Source organism: Mercenaria mercenaria, chromosome 17 (genome assembly GCF_021730395.1).
Source record: "Mercenaria mercenaria strain notata chromosome 17, MADL_Memer_1, whole genome shotgun sequence".
NCBI lineage: Eukaryota > Metazoa > Mollusca > Bivalvia > Venerida > Veneridae > Mercenaria > Mercenaria mercenaria.
The window spans coordinates 49,445,914-49,470,752 of NC_069377.1; the positions used below are offsets into that span (position 1 = coordinate 49,445,914).

The following is a 24,839-nucleotide window of genomic DNA, read 5'->3' on the forward strand; positions in this document are numbered from 1 at the left end:
GGATTTACTTGTTTAAGGGTAAATATATTATATTCATTCGAAAATTAGAACTAATAAGTTAACACAAAATTACGCTTATCTCTAAAAACATATCAACGTGTGATACGTAAATGACGACACATTAAATAGACAGAAGGTTGATAATTTAACACACATCCTTTTATACCGTTATTTCCATAATGAATGCATGTTGTATTGAGCATAAAACTTGGCAAGCTGTCTTCAATTTTTCGGAAAATCACTTGTTCAAAGATACGAGGTCTAAAATGACGAACCACCAAGGCCAGTGCTGATATAGTCAGTTTTGCACAGCTCGGAGCACAGTTTATAAACATTATAGTTTGTAGAATTGTCTATGTTGGTTTGACTGTTTCCTTTCATACTTTGTAAATAGATAGTCCTGTTTATGCCACTGAAGGTTAGAGAGTGATACTCCGATCATCTACTAGTATATTTATTTGTAATAATGAAACTATTCATGTACTCTGTACCGCCGAGAACGGCTTGCGTGCCGGGTTAATTTTGCTTTTAGCTTATGACGTGATGTCCTATGTCTCCAATGTACATGTAGAGTCGGTTCTCAGCAAATGTTTAATCACAGAAAAACCCTCAGCTAGAGAAACACCCATAGACTTAGATTTAATTAGTAAAGAAGAATCTGGCCATGGACTCTACCTAAACAGTTCCGAGAAAATGTTTGATTTTTGGGCATAAATATCTGATAGGATTTGTTCACTGCTTCACATTTTTGGGTTGATGTCAGGAACCTAGTTTGATCTAAATCGGAAGGGCCTAGGAATGACTGAAGACATGCCTTCATCAGACTTGGTCATTTTCAGTTTTTTATTATCTGGGAGAAAGTACTTTACTTTGCGGTAATCACCGGTTTCTTTTACAGAAGTCCCCGCAGTAGCCCTTGAAACACATTATTATTAAAGATATTATGTTTTATAAGGCTGATGTCACCTCTATAAATAGAGTGGCATTTTTTCTATTCAGCTCAGCCACACACCGGGCCCGGACAGATAGGGATAATCTGTTTCTGTATTAGTTAACTTTAAATTGGCCGGTAAATTTGGCCTTATTTAATTCTCTCTTAAGGGAGTTACTACTATGTCTTAAGTCCTGGGGTTTTCTGTTAAAACACCCCCTGAAAAGTCCTCTTTCTATATTGCGTGACTAAAAGCAGTAGTAGCGCGTAAACACTTACAGTAAAATATCTTCTGCTTTTATGTTTTGTCTAGTCTTGTTAGAAGAAAACTTTACAAAATGCTATTTTTTATCAAACAATGATAATATCACTGCCTCTGTTTTATGCATTACATCTGGCCTAATTAGTCTTAAAGGGGAAGGTAGCTGCTACACACACAATTTGTAGGTGTGGTTTATCTGTAGCAGACGATAAGATTCCAACAGGTATCTGATAATGTTTGCCTCTAGTAGCAACTAATGGTCACCAGCATAGAGAACACCAAGTATTTCATGTATTTCATAAATAATGTGTATTTGCATTTACATTTTTAAATGTAAACTAGTCATATTAATCAACAATTGATAGCAAATGAAAAGAACATCATAACACATTTTTGTAACATCTGTATAAAACATTGCAATATTACTTTTTAATTCAGTAAAATCTTGAATACATTTAGAGCATTTGATTATATAAAATAATAATAAATCATATTTATAAAATACTTGTATATTCATCGCATGACAGTTTCTTGGTTTAAAGTTTCACACAGGGTTGTAAACAATTAATTGGCTATCTGGTAAAGGTTATCTATAATTCTTGCCCACAACACAGACTTAAAAATGTAACTTTTGTCAACCAGTGCCTTTTTGCCTGTCTGCTTCCGGGTGTTTCTGGGGTCTTCTGTCACAGAAACGGATGTGTAAGGTCTGTCAACATTTTCATTCCAGTCTAATACTGCCATGTTTGTTCTTCTCTCATATTCGGTTTTGCCAAATGATATTCTTTTGTCATGATATATGCATTGTTAAAAGATTCTACATAATGGGTATCCATGCAATGAACATAGTCTTCTGGTGTCTTGTATATTTGAAGACTTTTTATGGCTTTGGAAAGAATAGACACTGCAAAACTATCCTTTAGAATTAACTTTGATGGCATATAATTCTTGTCTGTTTTACATCGTGATTCCGCTAAGCAGTTTTCATGTTTATCTTGATAATGTAATGTAATGTTGTCAAGAATTTGTTGTAGTCTTTCTGTTGATCCCTGGCAATTTTTCATCGCATAGTAAACATGCGTTTCAACAGAAGCAGCTTTGTCTCTTAGTTCGTTGTGCCATGTTTACCATGCATATGCTTAGGGCCACTTGTCATTGATTTAATTACCTCGGAAACACCTTTTGCAGCATGCCATGTGTCATTTGCATTTTCAACTTCTGGTTTCTCTTGGCGCAAATATTTGTTAATTGACAAATTTCTGTCATGACCATGTATATCGGACAGATAAATCATAATTATCCAGATCTTCATATAGTCGCTTCACTCCATTGATTTCATGTCTCTGGCTTACTGGGTCAGCAGTCTTTGTTACTGTTACTGCGCCAATTATTTTGTGTAATTTGCTTCCTATAGCAATTACATCAGACTGTTTTGATTTTTTTCTGGTAGCATGTCTGGCATCTGTTAGAATATTAATTCCTTTATACACAGTACCATTTCCTCAGCTTCTTGTATAGATGCTATCTCCTCCTCCTGCCTAGCCTCTGTGATACATTCTTGAGCCACTTCCTTAGTAACATCACAGTACATTTCATTCAATGAAGAATACATAGATTCCGGGCACTGACCAAACAAGGAATCTTCACAGAGTCTCTCATATTGCAAATATCTTAGTCCTGAGGTTAACAGTCCATGTAGAACTTGCATATTTCCAAGAAATTTTCCACCTTCAGTATGAGGTGAAGAGTCATATTTAAAAAAAGGGATCATTCTTGCATTTAAAATGGACTTTGGCAACATGTCGAAACCAATCAATGTTGTCAATATCGATAGGGGCTTGACAATTTATGTGGTGTTCAAGAATCCCATGACACATGTTTCTAAGGGCACTTTTGCTTGTCAGAAAATGCTTTTCACTGCTGTCCTCTCTGTTTGCCAACAAATAATGTTTGATTCATATGTAACATGTGTTTGTTCTTTTGAGTTGTTGCAAGATCCAATTCCATGACCTTTAAAGTAGAAATCCAACAATGTATTTAATAAGACTGCATTGTTTGTATCATTTACTTTTTCACTTTTCTGCAGCTTACATTGATCAACTTTATTGAAAAGTTTAATTTTTTTCTGCCTCATTTTCTACATAGAACTTGATTGTTCCACAAACACTCTGTTTTTCCTGTAACTTGCGTTTTTGATTTCTCCGTTTCATGGGTGAACCAGAATCTGACTTCCTTTTTTTGTACTCCTTGAAAATCCGTGCTTAGCTTTGTCTTTAATTCTTTCAACACCGTCATTCAAATTTGACTGTTCCATCTTCACAAACTAGAATGGTGTACTTTGTCTTTGATAAATATTTTATTTACTTATATATATTGGTATATAAGCAAGTCTATATTAATATCCTTTATATATATTAATTATAATGCTTCTAATCTATCTTTATTTTATGCAAGTCAAATCTAAAATGACCACTTGTATGGTATATGGACATCAGTAGTGCAATGTGTTAATTAGTATCAATTAATAAGTACTTTCTTACATCATCACACATGTTGATCAATGGTGGATGTAAACACTTTATTACCATACTAAACCTTATATATACCCTTTTAAACTTGTTATAAACAGTGAAAAAAATGTCTTTGATGTTGAAATAATATAGGTACATGTACTTTAAATTTCATTAATATTATTTCTTAGTTTACCAAGACCTATCAGCATTTACCAGCCCTAAAAATATGCTGTTTATTGTAAATTTTCCAAATTCTTTATTTAACTGTCATAATTGGTATTAATGAGGCGTCTTTTAGAAATTATGTCTGCAGATTTTAGTTGTGTTCTTAATTTAATGAATATTAATTCACTTAATGGGAATTTTCACGAAATGCAAATTACATCTATTAGATTAAATACAGTCTTCACAAAATGCAATCTACATGTGGATATACAATATGTATAGATAATTGATGGAGAATGCTTCATGCTGGGTCATAAAATAAATCCCTGATCTTGATGAAACAGATAACTGTAATGGTCAGTGGATCATAAACTAATTTGGGTCAAGTTCCATAGACACCAGAAACAATTTTTGAGGGGTCGCAGGATTATCTGTTATGTTGACTTTATTATTTCAAAAATTAAAGAGTTAAATATTCTGCCTCATTAAAGAACACACCATTACTAAAATTTAATAATACAGTTGTAAGCATATAGCATTATTTTAGTACAAAATATATTATATATAAGCAAACAGAAACTGTATAATGAAATAATGGAATCATCTGTTCCACATATGCTGAGATTGTGAAATTTCCCGGCAAAATTTTTGTGTGAGATCTGAGACAAAATGGCCGAAAAACGAGGGAACAGTTTGATGTATTGGTTCATTTTTTGAATTTAATGAGTGAGATTTTGAGAATTCTTTAGTCAAATCAGAGTGGGCACAGGATGATGAGGAAAATGATTTTAATGAGTCTAATGATATTGAAAACTTGCTTGTTGTTGAAAATGAGGAAAATGCCATGTCCATTAACTGAGGGAGCGACAGGTGGTGGGGACATTGGTGATGATGACAATGATGATAATTTGGACGAGACAGACTAACGTTGAAGATATTGACATTGGACAAACATGTCAACATTGTTTTTTGAATGCATGTGTTACTCAACAACGACAGTCTTAGCTCGATGATGGCGCAAACCCACATGAAAGAAATCTTGGGTTACGAAAACGAAGGTACCAAAAATACTGGAATATGCTATCAAATGCAGGGGCTTGGTACTTCCCTCGATATTCAGAAGAAACAAATGGCATTAAACAGGACAGGGACAGAGGCTGCTGTGTGGACATTAAGGGAGATTATGCCAGCGTATGTTATAAACCAAGTGCAGGGCTTGTACCCAAACCTTCCAGGTCAGCCATACATGGGCCATAAATGGAACTAGATACCAAAATTCATGTATATATAGATTTTTTTAAAGATGTCAGAGGAAATTAAAATTCTGTATTGTGTAATTAGGTATATACTAAACAGTTACAATTATTTCAAACAGTGACTTATATCACAGACATTAATATTCATCTAAGAATTATAACAAATGGATAACATATCATTTGGAATTATAACTATGATGGACCCAAGACTCAGGTTAGTGGAATTAATTATTAACTCAATTATCATAATGTCTAAATCAGAGAATCATAATAGAAAAAGCATGTAAATTTGCATGCATTCAAAACTAACCATAATCTAAAGTAGACAATTTGTTATAATGTGAACTATAGTTCTTGTTAGGAACAAAATATCCATACACACAAGTTATATACATCTTGTGGTTGTTTACATCACATGACGTGGGTCAAAGGTCAGATTCAAATTTTCAATAAATACCTTGATATTTCAATTTCGTAACTGCTATATCTAATTTATTCAATGGATTATTTGTAGAAGGAATGTATTTTTTGTACAGAAAATACGTCCCTACAACTGCATATTTTTTTAAAAAAAATGAATACAACTTATTTCTATCAAATTCCTGAAAAATCTCTCTCTGATGAAAATTATTGCAAAAAAACTGCCATCAATTGAAATTTGGCTCCTCCCACTTCTTTTTATAGCAAAAGTTGGGGATTAACGTCATTTATTTAAGGTTAATATTATATTACAAAGTAATTCAGTGTTTAACTACACTTCACTTCCATTAAAATGTATAAAATAATAAAAAATATTTGTTTTAAAGGGGTTCTCATTAATTATATTTTCACCCTCCCTTAATTGGCTGTGCCGCTAGTGAAATTATAACGTACGGTGTTCGACTTGATGAAACAAATTTCGATCTTCCGCTGAAATTTACTTTCATCACCAATATTTACTTTATAGTAAATAACTAGTTCAACAATCACATGATACTACTTTCTAAATTTCGGAAAATTTGTCATAAATCTTGAGCAGTTAAAGTATGTTACAGGCCTAGTTTGTTAAAGAAATCGTAGATACTAACTGATAACACGTCTAAATTGATTTACCCGCGTTTTAACAATTGGCTGACTAATGTTTAAAACAATTATTATATGAACAAGGTTATGGGTATGTATTGGACAATCCCTATTGTGTTGATCATAAAAAGTTTTGTTATTGTGTTTAATCAAAAGACAATTAAAGAACAATGGTTTGAAAGTATAAATAACAGCTGGCACTGACGGTTTATAAAACTATTAAAATCACTCTTAAGTATGAACAACACTTAGATAGAATGTTGTTAACTAGGTTGCGGGTTTCAGCACATTGTCTAAGAATAGAAAGTGCTAGATATGATCGAAATTGGTTAGAAATAAATGAACGAATTTGTTAGATATGTGAACATGGTAGTATGGAAGATGAGTATGTTATTTTATTTTTTTTTGTAATAAGTATAAAGATATAAAAAGGACTCTTTTTACCGCAATATTATAAGAAGACCTATTATGTTTAAATTCGTTGAAATGTTGACATGCAATAACAGAAAGATTTTATACAATTTGTGTACATATGTTGAAAAAGCTTAAGTAGTGCGTGAAAATTGTTTAAAAAATTTATAAATTTAGTGTTTGAATTTTTGTTTGTCCAATGGCATTGCAGTATTTTTCAAATTATCGGGAAATTTATTTTGGTAATTTACTTCCAGTCGTTTATTAACCCGGTAAGTCACATACTGTAGACGGAGCTTAAATTTGTAAACAAAAAATAATTTCAAACACTAAACGCCGCGCCAGACAAATTTAATTTGATAAATGCTTAACTAATAAACACTAACCTATACGTAGTCAGTGAGAATATATAAAAATCTGGATGCAGTTTGTTTATATCCTTAGGACTGCCGGTGTAATGAAGTATTTCGACCCCCATAGAATAACGACCCCCCGGTCATTATTCTATAGAAAATGTGACTCCTTTCCTGTAAAATATTGACTCCCCTTATAAAAAACTGACTCCCTTTGAAAACTCTATAGAATAACGACCCCGGTCATTATTCTATAGAAAAACTGACCCCTCCAAGTAAAATACTGACTCCCTAAAGATGACTCCCTTCGAATCTCATAGAATAACGACCCCGGTTATTATTCTATAGAAAAAGTGACTCCTTCCATGTAAAATACTCACTGCCGAAATTACTACATTCGAACTCTCATACAATATAGATTCCCGGACATTATTCTATTTAAAAAAGTTACTCTTACCGTGTAAAACACCGGCTCCTAAAAAGACTTTCGACGATAATATCTATCAAAAAGTGATCCCCACCAAACCTAACGGACAATTTTACTAGATCTACAACTCTAATACCCTCCATTGCCAATAGTTAACATTTTGATTGTACTACTACTACTGGTGCCGCTACTTCTATTGCTATTGCTACATGTAATTCTTCTTCTTCTTCTACTACTTCTACTACTACTACTACTACTTCTACTACTACTACTACTACTACTACAACTGCTACTACTGATACTACTATACCTGCTTCCACTAATACGTCTTGTACATCTACCTCTTCTTCTCCTGCTGCTGTTGTTGCTGTCACTTATTCCTCTGCTGCTGCTGCTGCTGCTGCTGCTGCTGCTGCTGCTGCTGCTACTGCAACTGCCACTACCACTGCCACTACTACTACTACTACTACTACTACTTTCTCTTGTTGCCGCTACCGTGCTTTACAGCCACTGCTAAGTATGGCAACTTCTATTAATACGAAGTTCTATGCTAGCAGTTTCTTGTGCAGTTTTCTTCTGAAGAATTACTTCATACCGAAGTTTGCATGGATTATTGACACTGGTGTGTTTTGTGAACGTATTGTGAATTGTTATTTTCCTGAAAAAAATGTATACACCAAGATACAGCGTCTAGAAATAGAATCCCTTTTCCCGTTGCGGAATGCTCTGATTTCTGTGTCAAGTGACAAAGGTTTTCGTGAATATTTTATGAATGTGGATGTATATGTAATATCAGGAAAAGTGAGACTTAAATAAAATATTGTATTGTATTTTATTGACATTACATTTATACAAGTAGTAGGTTTAATAAATATTTGTAGACACACTACATGATTTTTGAATAATATAAACGTAAGTTTGTGGATATTTAAAGACTATGAAAATATAGCAGGAGTAAAGTTCCTAAATACTGGTCTACTGTAGTCAGAAAAGGTTTTGGCCTAGATACAAAAATTATTTATAGTCGGGCAAATTTGCTCCTGTAATGCTGGGCTCGTATCTTTTTAAGTTCACAGATATTTTGGGACCAATATAGTTTGACTGACTTAAATAAATATGATGCCTAAATAATAATTATTAATAATAAGAATGTTTTAAATCTACAGTCTGCATGGGTAAGGTACACGTTACACTGAAGCATATAAGATGAAGTTTATTTAGTACAAAAACTTCACTATCTAACCTTTATTTTACCCACTTAATAATTAATTTCATTCAATTACAATACCAAATGTGGTGCTTCTTACACGAACACTGTAGCAAAGTTCTTTACTTTGTACTACACAAACATGATAATCCACATGTAAACTGATTTCAGTTATTTCAAAATTGAATTTAAGCTCAAAGTAAAATCTGTGTTTGCGGGAGAACATTACTCTGTCTTTAATATTATTGCAAAAGGAGCAAAAAGTCAGCCCTAATTAATAGTTAATACATCGTCTAGCAGAATTCGGTTAGAGAAGATGCATGTAAAGTCAGATATTTCTCTGAGGTCTGAATTTCTCTGAAGTTTATAGGATCATGGTTCTGCAATATGTTTCAAATTTAACTAGTCTAGTTCAGTATTTAATAATTTACATTTTAAACATATATTTTAAGTTTTTATCCTTGACACTACAAGTTATCCAAAGGACCACATTGAAAATAAATTGTAAAACATTCATGAGTCATCCTAGAATAACTATACAGTAAATCTCGCTTATAAGGAACAGCTTGGGACCTCTAAAAATTGTTCCTTATAACCGAGGTTCCTTATATCCGTATAGCGAACTAATTCCTTGTAACCGAGGTTTATATAACGAACACAATTTGTATAGCGAACACTATTTGACTGACGTTTGAAAAGGGCACCGGGTCGACCATGAAACTTTATGTGAGAAAGTTGTGAGTCTAGTACCGGTCCTTTCCTAGAGAGATGGTAAGGTAAACTGACTGCGTGTATATGACTGAACTAATGTTGAAACACGGCGTTTAAACCTAAACTAAACCAAAATGTACATCAGTAAGAATGACGTGATTTGTGTTTATTTTTGTCGGCTATTTCTATCTTCTTTTTAGAGAGCACTACATTATGATTATATGTTGCAGCCCTTACCTTGCTCGACAGCATGTTATGTGAATAGGCATCAATACTAATATAAAATAAATGTTCAAATAATTAATACAAAAATGTTAAATTAGACTACCAATTAAAATTTAAAAGTAGGGTGTTTATGACATACAGTGCATTACGACTAGACAACGGCGCCATACATACGGACTAAAGTGTAAATTATACCTATAGTTTTGCTACTGTCCATTTTAGCACCTGCTATAATTTTTACAATTGAAAATTTGGTAAACTGGACTGTTTGCCATTGTTAATCACACGTAATTAACACATTTATTTAGGATAGTATGACATGACCCCGTCCGCGACTGATTTTCATTTACTATTGTTAACATGAAATGCCTAATACATGTAGCTCTCAAACATTATCTCGAATAACTATAAGTAAATGATGATATTATCTATTTTCTTTTTATCATATCCGTGAAATAACAAATTAAAGATCATATGTGTTTATTTATGTGCATAAAAGCGCATGAAAGTGCCGACGTTACTCTGACGTCATCAGCGATTCTCTTATTTATTTCCAGTTTCCAATAATTTTTATTCTTTATGTCTGTTCGCTATAACCGAGGGGTTTTCCATTGAATTTTGTACTTTGGGACTAGAAAAAATGTTCCTTATAACCGAGTGTTCATTATAACCGAGTACCCTATAACCGAGGATTTTTACATTGAATAAAGAAGGAATTAGATCGGGGAATTGAAAACTGTTCCTTATAACCGAGTGTTCCTTATATCCGAGTTCCTTATAAGTGAGGTTTACTGTATCACTAAAACTGTAGAATACTCATAATGTCTACAATAATAATTAATTTTTTTATCTTGTTAGAACTGTGAAATGCTATGTTGTTTATATCATTTAATACAACAAATTTTATCACAGATAAAAAATGATTAACCTAAATGCTAAATTTTGCTCCGATAAAAATCTAAATAATAATTATGCAAAAAAACAATTTCAAATCATTATTTGATCATTTTCTCCAAAAACATAGTCAAACAACATCAAAGATTACCAGTTGGTTCTAATGAAACAAATATCAGAACAAAGGAGCTATGTCCAATGGGTTAACACCTACCATAATATTCTATTGTTATTTTTCACAGCTATGAAATGCATATTAGCATGTTAAAGTGAAGTGTCACTGGTAATAAACATAAAATAATAATCCAGTTTGTTGAACAAATTATATATACTATCTGTTCAACAAACTGGATTAGCATGTGCCATGTAATGAGAAAGTAATTGAAATGTAATTGTCAATTACACCCTAGAACTGTTCTGTAATTAATTAAATTACAATTACATGTAATTGATAAATGACCCAATTACAAATTACATTGAATTACTTGGGAAATGTAATTTAATTGCAATTAATTACAATTACATTTTTAATTACCCCAGGTCTGCTCACTTTATGTCAAATTTGGTAGAAATGAACATGTTGACAAATTTCACCCAAACTGTGGGTGAGTAGCTTTAAAGTTGTTATCATTATGTATTTGCATATTACCGACAACGTGACGTAAACAAAATAGTACGTGTAAGCTGATATGGTTATAGACTTATAGACTGAATGCGCAATGGATACACTCCAAGGCACAATTCAATTAAAGCAAATACGATATTTTTATGCCGAAAACACACTACTATACTCCAGCTCCAATAACAGACAAAATATTTATCAGGTTAAAACGAAGGAGCCATGATATCAATAGGCGTACTTTGTAAATATCAGTACAATACAATACAATACAACATTTATTTAAAGTCGGTTTACGAATGTACAAAAAGAATAACAGAAGCTATGTATAGCTTTTTACAGACATCAGTTGTATTGAGTGGTTCATAATTTATATAGAGGACAGGTTGGGAGCTGGGTGTAATTTTCGGAAAACAGCTTGTCCCACTGAGTGACATCAAATATTTTCATTTGTGCATTTTGCAATATATCAAAATTATCTTAAGGTTGCTAAAGTCAGTTATAATTCTGCATCGTATGTGTTTATTTCTTAACGAAATATCAAATACAGAACAAGAAACATGTTTAGAAAAATAATTTCATATCTATTACGCGATGTGAATTTGTATTGTAAAAATAATATTATAAAAGCATGCCTAATTGTATCATGATACGGAAGGTAATGCTAAAGTGTGTCAAAATTAATACTGACAAATAACAAATATTCAAAGATTATCTGTATATAACAGTAACTCATTTAAAATGACTCGCTATAGAATAGTACCAGCGTACTATCCAATTTAATAAAAGTGTCAGACATTTGTGTTAGAACTTAATTCAAGTACATCTTTGTTACAGTTTTTTGTATAGTTGCATTTGCCTTATGGGTAACATGCATTAAGCGGCCACATGCCTTAAGCAGCCACTCAGCTAACTACCCAAATTGATTTTATGTTCTGATTTTAACTTGTCTTAAGCGGCCACTAGCTTTATGCAGTCAAACTGTGTCGTTCATTTGACTGCCTGCGTATTAATGGTTGAACTCTACGTGAAATTGACAAGTAAAGATAGTGACGGAAATCCGATTCCCAGTAAAGGGGAACTAAAATGATGTAACAGCCAACGACAGTCATGTAGACGTCATGCTGTCAGTGTGAAATGAGATTCCATAACTGAGTATCCAAGGTCGTTGCTTTGAAAAAACATGCCCCTCGCCACTTTTTGTTCGGGATAGGTTTTTATTAATGATACATGCGAGGAAGCCATCCAGTTGGTTTACGGAAGGTCGATGGTTCTACTTAGTTGCTCGCTTATAGCTAAGACCTTTCTCTACCATAAAAACTTTAAGACGCCATATAACCAAAAATAAGTCGGCTTGGCTTAAAATTAAATAAATAAATCTATTGCCAAATTTCTTTTTAAATTAAAAAAAAACGAAATTCTGTAAAATAAAGTGGGCATTGTTTGTTTCAGTGTATGATCAAAATATTTTTAGCCAGTGAACATTAGATGTAATATTTTTGTGCGAAAATAGGTTGAATAGTACTAGTAAAACGCACTTTCTCTTTTAACTAACCTATGCACGTCATATAAATCTGGTATAATAATAATAATAATGTGCGAGGCCATAACGTCAAAATATTCATGAAAAAAATGTTAATGGTAATTATTTAAATCAGAAATATTAGGTGTTTCGTATCGCGTTTTACTTGTCATTGTCATCATAATTAGGGGCTCTACATGAATTGATAATTCAAGTCACTTGCCTTCGCCTTTTTTGGACCATACCAGTGCTCCCATGGAAAAAAAATGAATAATTGCAGAACTGCTCTGGTGCATTTCGATGTATATTAGGAGATATACCCACTCCACTGTCTGATTTTTTTATATATAATAAATGTACCTGTGAACATCATATGTACTATTCATAGACAAAAGGTTAAGAGCACAGAGCATCCAAAACAAACACAGCCATAGAGCCATGCATTGCAAAGTAGGCTCATAACAAAAGAAACTGTAACGTAAAAATATTGCAGACGGGTTGCTTCAAAAATCCAACAACAAGTACATTTTAAATATATGCAAAATACAGAAAATGGGGGTTGGGTGGTAAGGGGTAGATAAAAGGGACGGATATTGGGGGAAGGTTGAGCAAGGATGAAAACACGTTCCTTAAACGTGGTATTCCTACAATGTCGCAGACACGCACGTATAAAAGACAAACACACACATATATATACCGAAAAACAAACAGACAAGCAAGAAAAAACATCACTGTGGGTCATAGATACATATAATACATAAACACATATAAGCAGGAAAAAACAACAGCCAGGCACTACCCAAGGACGGCCGGCGGACAAAACAACGGTGGGCACAATAATGTGCTCATGGTAAAATCACTGTGGGGCACCACTCATGACAAACACGCACAAATACATATACGTACACACAGAAGCAGGGAAAAAACACATAAGGACGGCCGGCGGACAAAATTATGGTGGGCACGACAACTCACTCATGGTAGTAGGAGAGAGGAAGCAAATGCAAAGAAGCGTATATGCAAGGGAAAGGGATGGGATTGGACGATGGGGGTAAAAGGGGGTAGTGACGGGAAAGCGGAAAGAAACGCAAACAACGAACAAGACAACCTACACAACACAAAGTAAGAGAGGGACAGAAAACAAGTCGAAAATAGGGGCACCGCCTTGGAACGGTCAGTAACCTATAGAGGAAACTGGGGGTTTAAACGCGTTTAGGACTTTTCAACAAGTTAGACAACACGTGTAAATAAAATCATTCCCGCTGAGAAATGCTCTAACATTAGTGACAAAATACCAGATCATATAAAGTAAAACATAAAAATAAGGTCAATCTAAGGTATGAATAAACCATTGTACTCAACAACTTGTCTGAAGTCAGAGCACCAAGAGCCTAACTTTTAATGGCACGACTAAGCAAGCTGCAAGACAAAAGTCCACTCCCTTCGCCCGTTTTTATAGTATTTAGGAGAAGAGCATCAAGGAGTCTCGCACTTTAGTTATCACACCATCTAATAGGAAGGCGTAGTGATTAACTGTAGAGGGTTCAATCACCAAACATGCACTGCGCTTAACGAATTTCGCATTGTATCCTCTTTTGATATCTTTTTTTGACACATTTTACAAATATTTGATTAAAATAAGCATTATGTTTAATTTTTCGTTATAAACAACAACTAGAACATTTAGCAGCAGGAATACACAATGCTGCGAAGTGCGGACAAGGGAGCGTTAAAATATTTTCTATATATAATGAATCTTCAGCAATCTCAGTAAACTCCGAAGAGAATTAAAAACGTAACATATTGCCTAACGCACCTGTTAACAGAATAAATAACAGAAACCATATCTAATTAAATAAATATATTGGAACGAACGTAGGAAATATACAAGATATACAGAAATGATTTTTTAACGAGACCATGGTCTTTCCAAAAAGGGTTGGCAAATAAAAGAAAAACTGTTAAGAAAGATGTTGCATGCACAATGCTCCATATTCTGCAAATAATATTATTAAAATCTACTAGCTAGCATCAGAAGAACAGTTTTAAAGTCTGGTTTACAAACTTCGTAAGATCTTGGGTCATGGTAATTTTCCAACTGTATTTGTATTTGGTAAAATAACGTTTTATTAAAAGAGGTTACGACCCAACTGTTTTGAGACATACCGCATGTTTAGTGTTCAACCCGTTCAGTTGGACACTACGCTTCCCTCTTTGATTGTGTCTGACAGAAGAGGGGGAAGACTCTATGATAAGCAGTTTTTAAATCCCACCAGGACTGAACTGTTTTGATACCTGCCTTCTGGCCTGTTTCGTCGGGCCCTTAAGGGTGTTTCTCTTGTTGCTCTGTCTTCTGCAAAATGCACTGAGTGTTAGTTGTGCTAGTTTTAGATAGCAGACCTTATCGGTGACCTTATCATATGCTGTTGGTAAGCCGTTGAAATGTTTTCTCTTTACAAAGGACAATTTCAGCATGTTAGAGAGCTGTATTTCAGGAACGGAACTACGTTAAGCCTTAAATTAACAATAAATTTGTCTTTAGATAAAAAAAAATATTGCAAATATGTTTGAATGAAAAAAGACATGCAAACTCAGTAGTGTTCAAGTCAGTTTACATAAAACCCACGAATATAACGTTTAAATGCATGATCATAGCAAAACAATTGCTCCGCCACATCAGGTTTCTGAAAGCTTTGATTGAGGAAAAATGGCGTGTTGGGTGCTTCCCTTACTCAGATAGTGTTTACACAGTATTTTATATCTGTGTATGTAAACCAGGGTGTCGGAGGGTGAGGGAATTTATTTTAGCGTCAAAAGGGAGATTTGCTTCCCTTCCATTATACCACAGAGGCATCAGATTGCATCAGGTATGACGTGTCGAGAGTGATTAATACAAATTGCACAGCTAACTTCATAATCAAACTAAAATGATATTTGGTTTAACATTATAGGTCATATAGCGATGACGTAATGATTATATAGATGTGTTGATTTTGACTGTTTAAGATTGTGATGTTGACAAATAAAACGTAGTTCAATTTTTGAAAAACTTGACAACATTTCTTCCCGTTTAAGGTTAAATTGCCTATCCTTGCTAGACCTTGTAATGTTGCATAAATAAAACGCAATTCAGTTTTTGAAAAACTCGACACCATTACTCATAAGCTAAATATACTCTCCAAGGACAATATATAAAAAAAAAATCTTCTGCTAGAAGCATTTCGCAAACGGATTTACATGTTTAAGGGTAAATATATTATATTCATTCGAATTAAAAAAATACACCTATCTCTAAAATAATATTAACATGTGAGACGTAAATGCCGACACATTAAATAGAGATCGAGAAGGTTGATAATTTAATATACATTCTTTTTAAATACCGTTATTTCCTTAATAAATACATGTATTGAGCACAAAAACTTGGCAAGCTGTCTTCAATTTTCGGAAAATCACTTGTTCACATACTATGATTTTTAAAGATACGAGGCCTAAAATGACGTGCATGGAAGGCTAGTGCTGAAATACGCAGTTTTACACAGCTCAGAGCCATATATTATAAACACCATAGTTAGTTTGTAGAATTGTCTATGTTGGTTCGGTTTCATTTCATACATTGTAAATAGATAGTTTTGTTTATGCCGTTGATATCCCGATCAACTATATTTTTTTGTAATAATGAAACTGTTCATGAACTCCGGCTTGCATACCGGGATAATCTTGCCTATAGCTTATGACGTAATGTCTTATACGTCTCCGATGAACAGAATCGGTTCTCCACAGAAGTAACCTTAGCTAGCAAAACACCCAAAGGCTTAGATTTAATCAGCGATGAAGAATCTGACCATGGACTCTACCTAAACAGTTCCAAGAAAATGTTTGATTTTTGGGCATAAATAATTAAATATCTGATAGGATTTGTTCACTGCTTCACATTTTTGGGTTGATGTCAGGAACCTAGTTTGATCTAAATCGGAAGGGCCTAGGAATGACTGGAGACATGCCTTCAGACTTGGTCATTTTCAGTTTTTTACTAGCTGGGAGAAAGTACTTTACTTTGCGGTAATCACCGGTTTCTTTTACAGAAGTCCCCGCAGTAGCCCTTGAAATACATAATTATTGAAGCATTTTCTGTTTTATAAAGCTGATGTCTCCTCTATAAATAGAATGGGCCTTTTTCAGCTCAGCCACACACCGGGCCCGGACAGAAAGGGAGAATCTGTTTTTATGTTTTGTCCAGTTAGAAGAAAACTTTACAAAATACTATTTTTTATCAAACAATGATAATATCACTACCTCTGTTTTATACATTAAATCTGGCCTAATTAGTCTTAACGTCGTTTATTTGAGGTTAATATTATATTACAAAGTAATTCAGTGTTTAACTACACTACACTTCCATTAAAATGTATAAAATAATAAAAAAAATATTTGTTTTAAAGGGGTTCTCATTAATTATACTTTCATTCTCCCTTGGCTGTGCCGCTAGTGAAATTTTAACGTACCGTGTTCAACTTGATGAAATAAATTTCGATCTTCCGCTGAAATTTACTTTCATCACCAATATTTTACTTTATAGTAAATAACTAGTTCAACAATCACATGATACTACTTTCCAAATTTCGGAAAATTTGTTAAAGAAATCGTAAATACTAACTGATAACACGTCTAAATTGATTTACCAGCGTTTTAACAATTGGTTGACTAATGTTAAAAAAAAAATTATATAAATAAGGTTATGGGTATGTATGGGACAATCCCTATTGTGTTGATCATAAAAAGTTTTGTCTTTATTTTAGTCTAGGCAACTCTGGGCAGAACCAGTGCTGTTTTGGTAGTTGGTAACCCTTACAATTTCGTTTCGGTAAGGATTTACAACCTATTGTTTAATGTAGTTTAATTATACTTATTATTGAACAGCGGCGTGTGTCATAATATTAATGCATTCTTGGGCTCGGTGAGCTCATGGTTAGTTTATTGATATTAACAAAGTAAAGTATAGTTTGCTCCTCTTCTTGACTTTGATACACCTAAACACAAGACATTGATTATATTGTTAGTTTAATTGTGAAATTTGAACTCATTCACTGATTTGTAAAAAATGTCATTATACCGTCTATAAACACTTTGCTAAATTTATCAATGATGTCAAAAAATTAATAAATTAATTGGTACTAATTTGGTAGCACGTTAAAAATTAAGAAGTGTAATTTGAACAATTTCAGCATGTTTTTAGTTTATTTTATTTCATATGTATATTGGTATACTCTCTCGTATACACGCATGCATGTACAGTTTATGTGACGATGAACTTCTATGTTCAAGTCAAGTTGTCAATAAAATTTCTGTTCTGTTCTGTTCTGTTCTGTTCTGTTATTGTGTTTAAACAAGAGACAATAACAATGGTTTGAAAGTTAAAGTATTTTACAGGCCTAGTTTGTTAAAGAAATCGTAGATACTAACTGATAACACGTCTAAATTGATTTACCTGCGTTTTAACAATTGGCTGACTAATGTTTAAAAAAAATATTATATAAACAAGGTTATGGGTATGTATTGGACTATCCCTATTGTGTTGATCATAAAAAGTTTTGTTATTGTGTTTAAACAAAAGACAATTAAAGAACAATGGTTTGAAAGTATAAATAACAGCTGGGCACTGACGGTTTATAAAACTATTAAAATCACTCTTAAGTATCAACAACACTTAGATAGAATGTTGTTAACTAGGTTGCGGGTTTCAGCACATTGTCTAAGAAAAGAAAGTGCTAGATATGATCGAAATAGGTTAGAAATAAATGAACGAATTTGAAATACACTGTAAATTTCATGACTACAACTGGGAAAACTTACATGAGCGGCAAAAATATCCTACATAAATACAACGCAAGCTGACTGCAATTGTGTGATACAGTTGAAATAACACATATACATACAGTGTTGGAAATTATTTAATTCAATCGGTGGTAAACCTGCAATTGAACACACAGAACGTTAACATTTCTTACTTGAGCCACTCTAAAAATAATTTGATAAATGAAACAATAGTCATGTACGTCATTGGTAATATACACTTGGTGTCAAGTAAAGTAACTAAATAGAAAGATAGCAGTGCATTTGAGTAGATAATGACCTAAACGTTGATGAGAACTGGTCGTTTGATTAAAGTTTTAGCTATTATGAAGGATTCTTGCATACCAGACAGGATTTTCCCAGTTTTTTGCCGCTGCTGGAAAAACTCGTCTTACAAAACGGGGTGTAAGATGACTCACGTGCAGTAATTTATGGATGAATGCGTAAATTAGTATGCTGCTATAATAAAATAGTGCTTACAAGAAAAGTATTCGTTTTTTTTTTAAATTTCTTCTAGTAATTGAAGAAAATGCTATGCAAAAAAACGTATCTATCACCAGCTGAAGGTGTTGATGGAAATATCTGGTTTTGCGGTAACGCGACAGAGTCTCGTTACCGCCCAGACATTTACCCTCGAGCCAGATATATTCCATTCGCACCTTCAACCAGTGAAATATTCTTATATTATCATACAAACATTTATGGTCACATAGAAAATGATATTAGAAAATGCAGATGGAAAGACAGACGAAACATGCGATCGTTTTTCCCGAAATGGCAGAAATACAGTAATGTTTGCGTTATAATTCTTACCTTATTTACTGTTTTGTTTTCTCGATTAAGAAAAAGAGTTCAAAGGATAACGTACATTTCATTGGATACCGATGGCATCGTCACCACCGAACCTGTTTTCCCCTTCCAACAAACAAGAATGTCAAGCGGCCATAAGAAAGCTCAGTCGAGAAAAAGTAATCTCTCTTGATGCTGAAGGTGTTCATCTTGGTAAAGACGGACCTCTTACACTATTGCAAATTGGCACATTGGATGGATCAGTCTACTTGTTTGACGTCATGATAAACGAAAATGAACAGGACAAAATGTTTTTCACGGAAACGGGGCTTAACACCATTTTAACGTCAACACGAATCGTAAAAGTTAGACACTATTTCTTCAATATTTAACCATAATTGTACTTAACAGGCATTTTAAAATTTTACTTGTGATCAAAGCTAGTATGTTATTTATTGTTTGACTGTGTTTATGCTTCTAAATAATTTTTCTTATTAAATATCAGCTACTACATTTATTTTTGGATCAATGTGTTCATTCAACATTTATATATATTTTTATATATTGTCCATTTAAGCCAACACTAGGGGCGTGAGAGTAGTTGTATATTTCATTACTCTCATGAACAGAGTAATTCAAAACAACAAAGGATGAATTTCCAGCAATATCTGCGTCATTTTGTTTGCTTGCGTTCTTATTCCAAAGAATTGTTTTATAGATTTCATTAAATGTCACAACGGCAGACTTTAAGTGTCACGTGATAGTTTCCCCTTAAATACTTGGACTCAGTGTTGTTATTTTTATGCTCCCCGAAGGGGAAGCATATAGTTGTCGGTTCGTCCGTCCGTCCGTCCGTCCCGTTAAATATTTCATTTCTTCTCATGAATAGACTCAATCAGACCGATTCTGCTCTGTATAAACAAACTGGAGATATCTTCAAGAACTTTTTATGTTACTGATATTAAAATTATCCAGAAATATGTGTACAAATGCTTCCCTGGATACCAGTTCATGATGAGTGAAATTCAGGTAAACACTTTTAATGAGGGGTCAGACTGATATGTAATACCATCTGACTATTCCACTCCGAACAATCACGTTGAAATGCATATTTATGTTCCAGGTAATCCAGTCTTGTTCAGGTGACAGTGCAGCTCTATACCATCAGTTTGGTATCAGATTGGAAAATGTTTTCGATACACAGGTAATTTCCTTGTAATATAACAGACTACAAAGTGTATTTACTTAGCTTCTGTTAACTAATAAGCATAATATCAACATTTCCCTTTGTATATTACGCATTAAGCTACATCGGTTAGGGCTATCACAGCGCACCGCTTCCATGGATTACTGCTTTCAGAAGTTATTGTTCTTTATTATACACCCGCATATTTCGGGTGTAATATAGGTGGCGCTGCGGTTGGGAAACAGGTTTCCCTAGGCTGTCAATTTGTAGGTAAGAAAAAAGTTAGAATTGTCAGACATGATTCCCAAGCTAGCCCTCGGTACCTGCGCAACATAATGTAACCGTAACTCTAACCATATATCAATGAGTGGTCTGCTCTATAGTTCGAAAAACCGCCTCAGTAGCCCAGAGGTATAGAGCGTTCGCCTCGAGAGCGGGGGTCGTGGGATGGCTCTCTGGCCGCGTATTACCAAAGACGTGAAAAATGGTACTATCAGCTTTCGCGCTTGGCGCTCAGTGTTAAGAGGATAGTAATAAAACTGGTAAGCCCGTTGTCAGTATAATGTGACCTGGTGAGGCATCATGTCACGTGTCTATGGCGTGTTATCCCTGTGAGGCAGCACCTTAAAGTTGGGCATTGCTCTCACTGCTACAAGTAGACACCGTCGTTTATATGAAAGAAGACGCTAAAACGCCAACACACACACAAACACTGTAGTTCGACCAAGCGTTGAATTTAAATTGGAGTTTAAAACAAAGACCGACCTATTAGTTCTAAGTAATTGGTCTTCGATTATCACCAATAAATCTATGCTATGCCCAAATGCGTATATTTCGAAACTGTTAATCTATTGTAGGTAGCACATCTTGTGATTGAAGAAGACAAAGGAAAAAAACTTCCAAAAAGGGAGAAACTTGTGGATATTTGCAAGTTGTATTCCAAAAATGCCGAGGTCTACGAAGGCAAAGAAGATGTAAAGGTCGATGTCTAAACTAAATTTGAACTTGTTAGAAACTACATAGTTTTATTTTTACCGTAATTTCGCGAAACAAAAAAGACAGATTGACAGTTCATCTTAAAACATTTTTTGTTTTGCTTCCACATTGTATACATGTTTCTCCAAAAGTTATATTATATTATCTGTCACAGTTTTTACAAATCGGACGTTGTTATATCAGTTATCAAAACAAATTAGGATATTTTTTTCTTTGTTGGGTTTAACGTCGCACCGACACAATTTACGTCATATGGCGACATTCCAGCTTTGATTTTGGAGTCAAAACCCAAGGTGCCCCTCCGTGCATTATTTCATGACGGACTGGCACCTGGGTAGAACCACCGACCTTCCGTTAGCTGGCTGGATGGCGTCCTCACATGTCGTTTTCAACGCCCCGAGTAAGGTTTGAACCCACATCGGCGAGGGGCAAGTGATTCAAAGTCGGCAACCTTAACCACTCGGCCAGGGAGGCCCCAAAACAAATTATAATATATCAATGATCAATACAATGCAAAACCAATGTAATGTTTTATTATATGTAGAATCATATTTCAGTTGGAATGGAGCAAAATTGCAGGAAATTACTGGGCAAAGAGACCAATGACAAAAGAGATGATAGACTATGCAAGTGGTGATGTAACTGCTCTTATTCCAGAAGTTTATGAAACACAAAACAGGTAGACACCCTTGTTCTTGTTCAATGTACTTTTACGTACACACATCTTTTACAAATCCTAATTTCCTCAAGAATAAGTAACTGATATATACATCTGCCACAGAATTATATTTCAAAAGATTTTTTTAATAATCATGCATGTATTAAAATCAGCACGATAAGAAATAAATAGTACGGGAAACTAGACATTCACACTGTTGTCTAAACGGTAAACCATAACCAGGTTGGTGTTGCGTAGTACCGCAGAGTACACTGAATTGCATATAACCAAAGGGTGGGGGGGGGGGGGGGGGGGGGGGGGGGTATAGAATCTATGTCGATAATTGCAAAATTAACATTTTAACCAGCTGCATGTAGATGCAACAATTAAAAAACTTGAAACAAATAAAGATAAAAAATAGAGATATGATTAATAAATAATATACGTGTGAATTAAGTAGTTTTCAACTTGTGTTTCAGGTATTTGGAAAACAATGGTTGTCTTGATTTATTTGCGGAGAGGGTTCAAGAAGAAATTGAACTCGATATAGATCCTCTCGCTAAGGAACGCCGTAAAGAGAGAACTATTAAAATCAAAATGGCAATACTTGACGAAATGGCAGAAAAGTACAGCAGACAAACAGATTTTGCATCCATTACGGATGAAGATGAGGTGCGTCAAGATTTTTTTATAAAATCTACAGAAATAACGTGGTCCTCAGGAATATAACAAACTATTATGTACATAGTATATAACATGAAACAACTGAAGTGCTGGTGTAATTGATAAGGTACCGAACCGATTAAACCTGAGGTCATAAGTTAGAATTCCACTGGGAAAAGTGAACTGCACTGCTCTCGGGAGTGATTCCCTAAGATTTAGTTTGTTTACGTAAACTTAACCCAAAATGAATTAAAATATACTAAATAAGAAATTTCTTCCACATTAACTTGGATGAAAACTTAGACATAGGTAAATTAAATATATAGGGATGCAATCAAGCAAAATATTAGCAGACTCGATTTGACTGAGTCTGTTCATAAGAAATTATGAAAAGTGAATTAAATGTATTTCATTACGAACATTTTCTTGACCAGCTGTTAACATTTGCTGAATAGCATTTAACACGTTAAAACATAACTTTCTTATTGTTTGAACAGATCAAGGCACTAAATGATACCAGTGTTGAGGAGATGTCGGGCCTCCCTAGTGTAATACAAGACTTAAAGCGGCAGTCGATGGCAAGTTTTCTGAAGTCCATTGAAGAAAAACTCGAGACACCTGAAACCTTTAATCCAGATCGTGGTGTGACGTACAAACTGAACGACATTGAACACTGTGGTTCTGAGCAGCTGCAGAAAGAGGCAACTCGTATCAAGCAAGAAGTGATCAAGGTCATAACTGGTGATGTACAAACGAAGTATAATCCCGACACACCCCTTGAAAATATATCTTCCCTGGAATATCAGATAATCAGAGGACTGAAACCACTTTCTGGTGATTCACCACGTTACCAGCCAACTGTAATTGCCCTGCACTGGAAAATTGCAGGAAAAGAACTTACAGACGCTATTGATAAACTAAATGCCGATCCAAATTACAACATGACGATACCGATTTCTAAATTGAGATTTTTCACAAATAATCCTGATGTTCCAAGAAATACAAAAAGATTAGCACAAGCATTGCTGGAAAAACAAGAATCTACCATATTGCAGAGAATTCCAAATAAATATACAAGAAATACTAAAATAGAAGAGCTGACGGATTCCGAAAGGATGGTTGTAGGAGGACTGAGACTCTCGTCAGGCAATTACAATCCGGTCGTAGTGGCTTTGCACTGGAAGATTGGATTACAGAAGTTAGATAAGGATCTAGAAGATTATCGAGCCGGAAATCTACGTGTGAACGATGGACTGAGAAGGAAGCTAGACTTCTACATGAAGAATAGAGCAGTTCCGAGTGATATAAAGCTGAGAGCTAAGGAATTTCTCCAAGCTTTGCCACAGTCAAACAGGGGCGGTGGAAGGAGGTACTGAACGTCAAGCTATACACGTATAATGTCTTCAGTTTTACAGAGTGATGTTTCTGGATAATTTTGCGATTATGTTCATGAAGCAAAAGTCTTATAAATGACCTTATTATATATTCTTAACTGTTGTAAAATAATTCTATAACGTGACGAATATTGCCTTTGCTCTTTTACTTTTGTTTCATATTTACATGTATGTCTGTGATATATTAGGTCTTTTTTTGCCCGGATTCCCCCTGCTATAGTGGTTTGATGTCTTGGCTACGTTTTCTGTAGCAAATAAAGGTCTGCATGGGAGAAACCCAGACCCACTTCTTCTCTGCAAATTCCATCTTCTATTGCAGTAATTAATGAAACTACTGTATTTATCAAAATGTCTATGTCCAGACCTTTTTCTTACATTTCATTTCTTACCCCCTTAATATGTTGTAATTGATATCAACGGTTTTTAACGAAAAAGTTTCAGTTCGTTTACTGACACAAGCCCAAAGTAGTATAGTGACAGAATGTTCATATATAAAGTAATGGAACATAAAGCATTATTCAACAGATGAAGTAAATGGAGCTTTAATGATACACTAAAGTGCGATTCCCAGCCAACATCGTATTTTCAAAAACTTTTTGGTGTCAAAATGGCTGAAATTTACAACCAAAACTGTTTCTTCACGATAAATAAATTACTTACTTAAGAATTTCCTTTTACCCTCGGTTGTCTTTAAAATGATGTATGAAACGAGTGGTATTATGTTATGTCAGATAAATCAATT

General features: G+C 34.2%; 1 protein-coding gene across 2 annotated transcripts; it reads left to right on the plus strand.

The window, feature by feature from the left end:
- LOC123536181 (uncharacterized) lies at window positions 1-24,556 on the plus strand. 2 transcript variants are annotated; one of them, XM_053528128.1, is made up of 8 exons: window positions 15,790-15,805; window positions 17,358-17,422; window positions 19,255-19,565; window positions 20,324-20,404; window positions 21,244-21,366; window positions 21,940-22,061; window positions 22,520-22,712; window positions 23,201-24,556. In XM_053528128.1, the coding sequence occupies exons 3-8, from the start codon at window positions 19,296-19,298 to the stop codon at window positions 24,077-24,079; spliced, it is 1,668 nt and encodes a 555-aa protein (XP_053384103.1). In that variant the 5' UTR covers window positions 15,790-15,805; window positions 17,358-17,422; window positions 19,255-19,295; the 3' UTR covers window positions 24,080-24,556. The 2 variants fall into 2 exon arrangements, with proteins under 2 accessions (XP_045175062.2, XP_053384103.1); XM_045319127.2 differs by lacking the exons at window positions 15,790-15,805; window positions 17,358-17,422 and adding an exon at window positions 1-18.
- Window positions 24,557-24,839: the final 283 nt, after the last annotated feature.

Excerpts from the sequence above, each read along its gene's own strand:
- LOC123536181 (XM_045319127.2), top strand. The coding sequence starts at position 19,296 with ATGGCATCGTCACCACCGAACCTGTTTTCCCCTTCCAACAAACAAGAA. Across the intron at positions 19,566-20,323 it reads CGTCAACACGAATCGTAAAA|GTAATCCAGTCTTGTTCAGG; the intron begins GTTAGACACTAT and ends TTTATGTTCCAG. Across the intron at positions 20,405-21,243 it reads AAAATGTTTTCGATACACAG|GTAGCACATCTTGTGATTGA; the intron begins GTAATTTCCTTG and ends AATCTATTGTAG.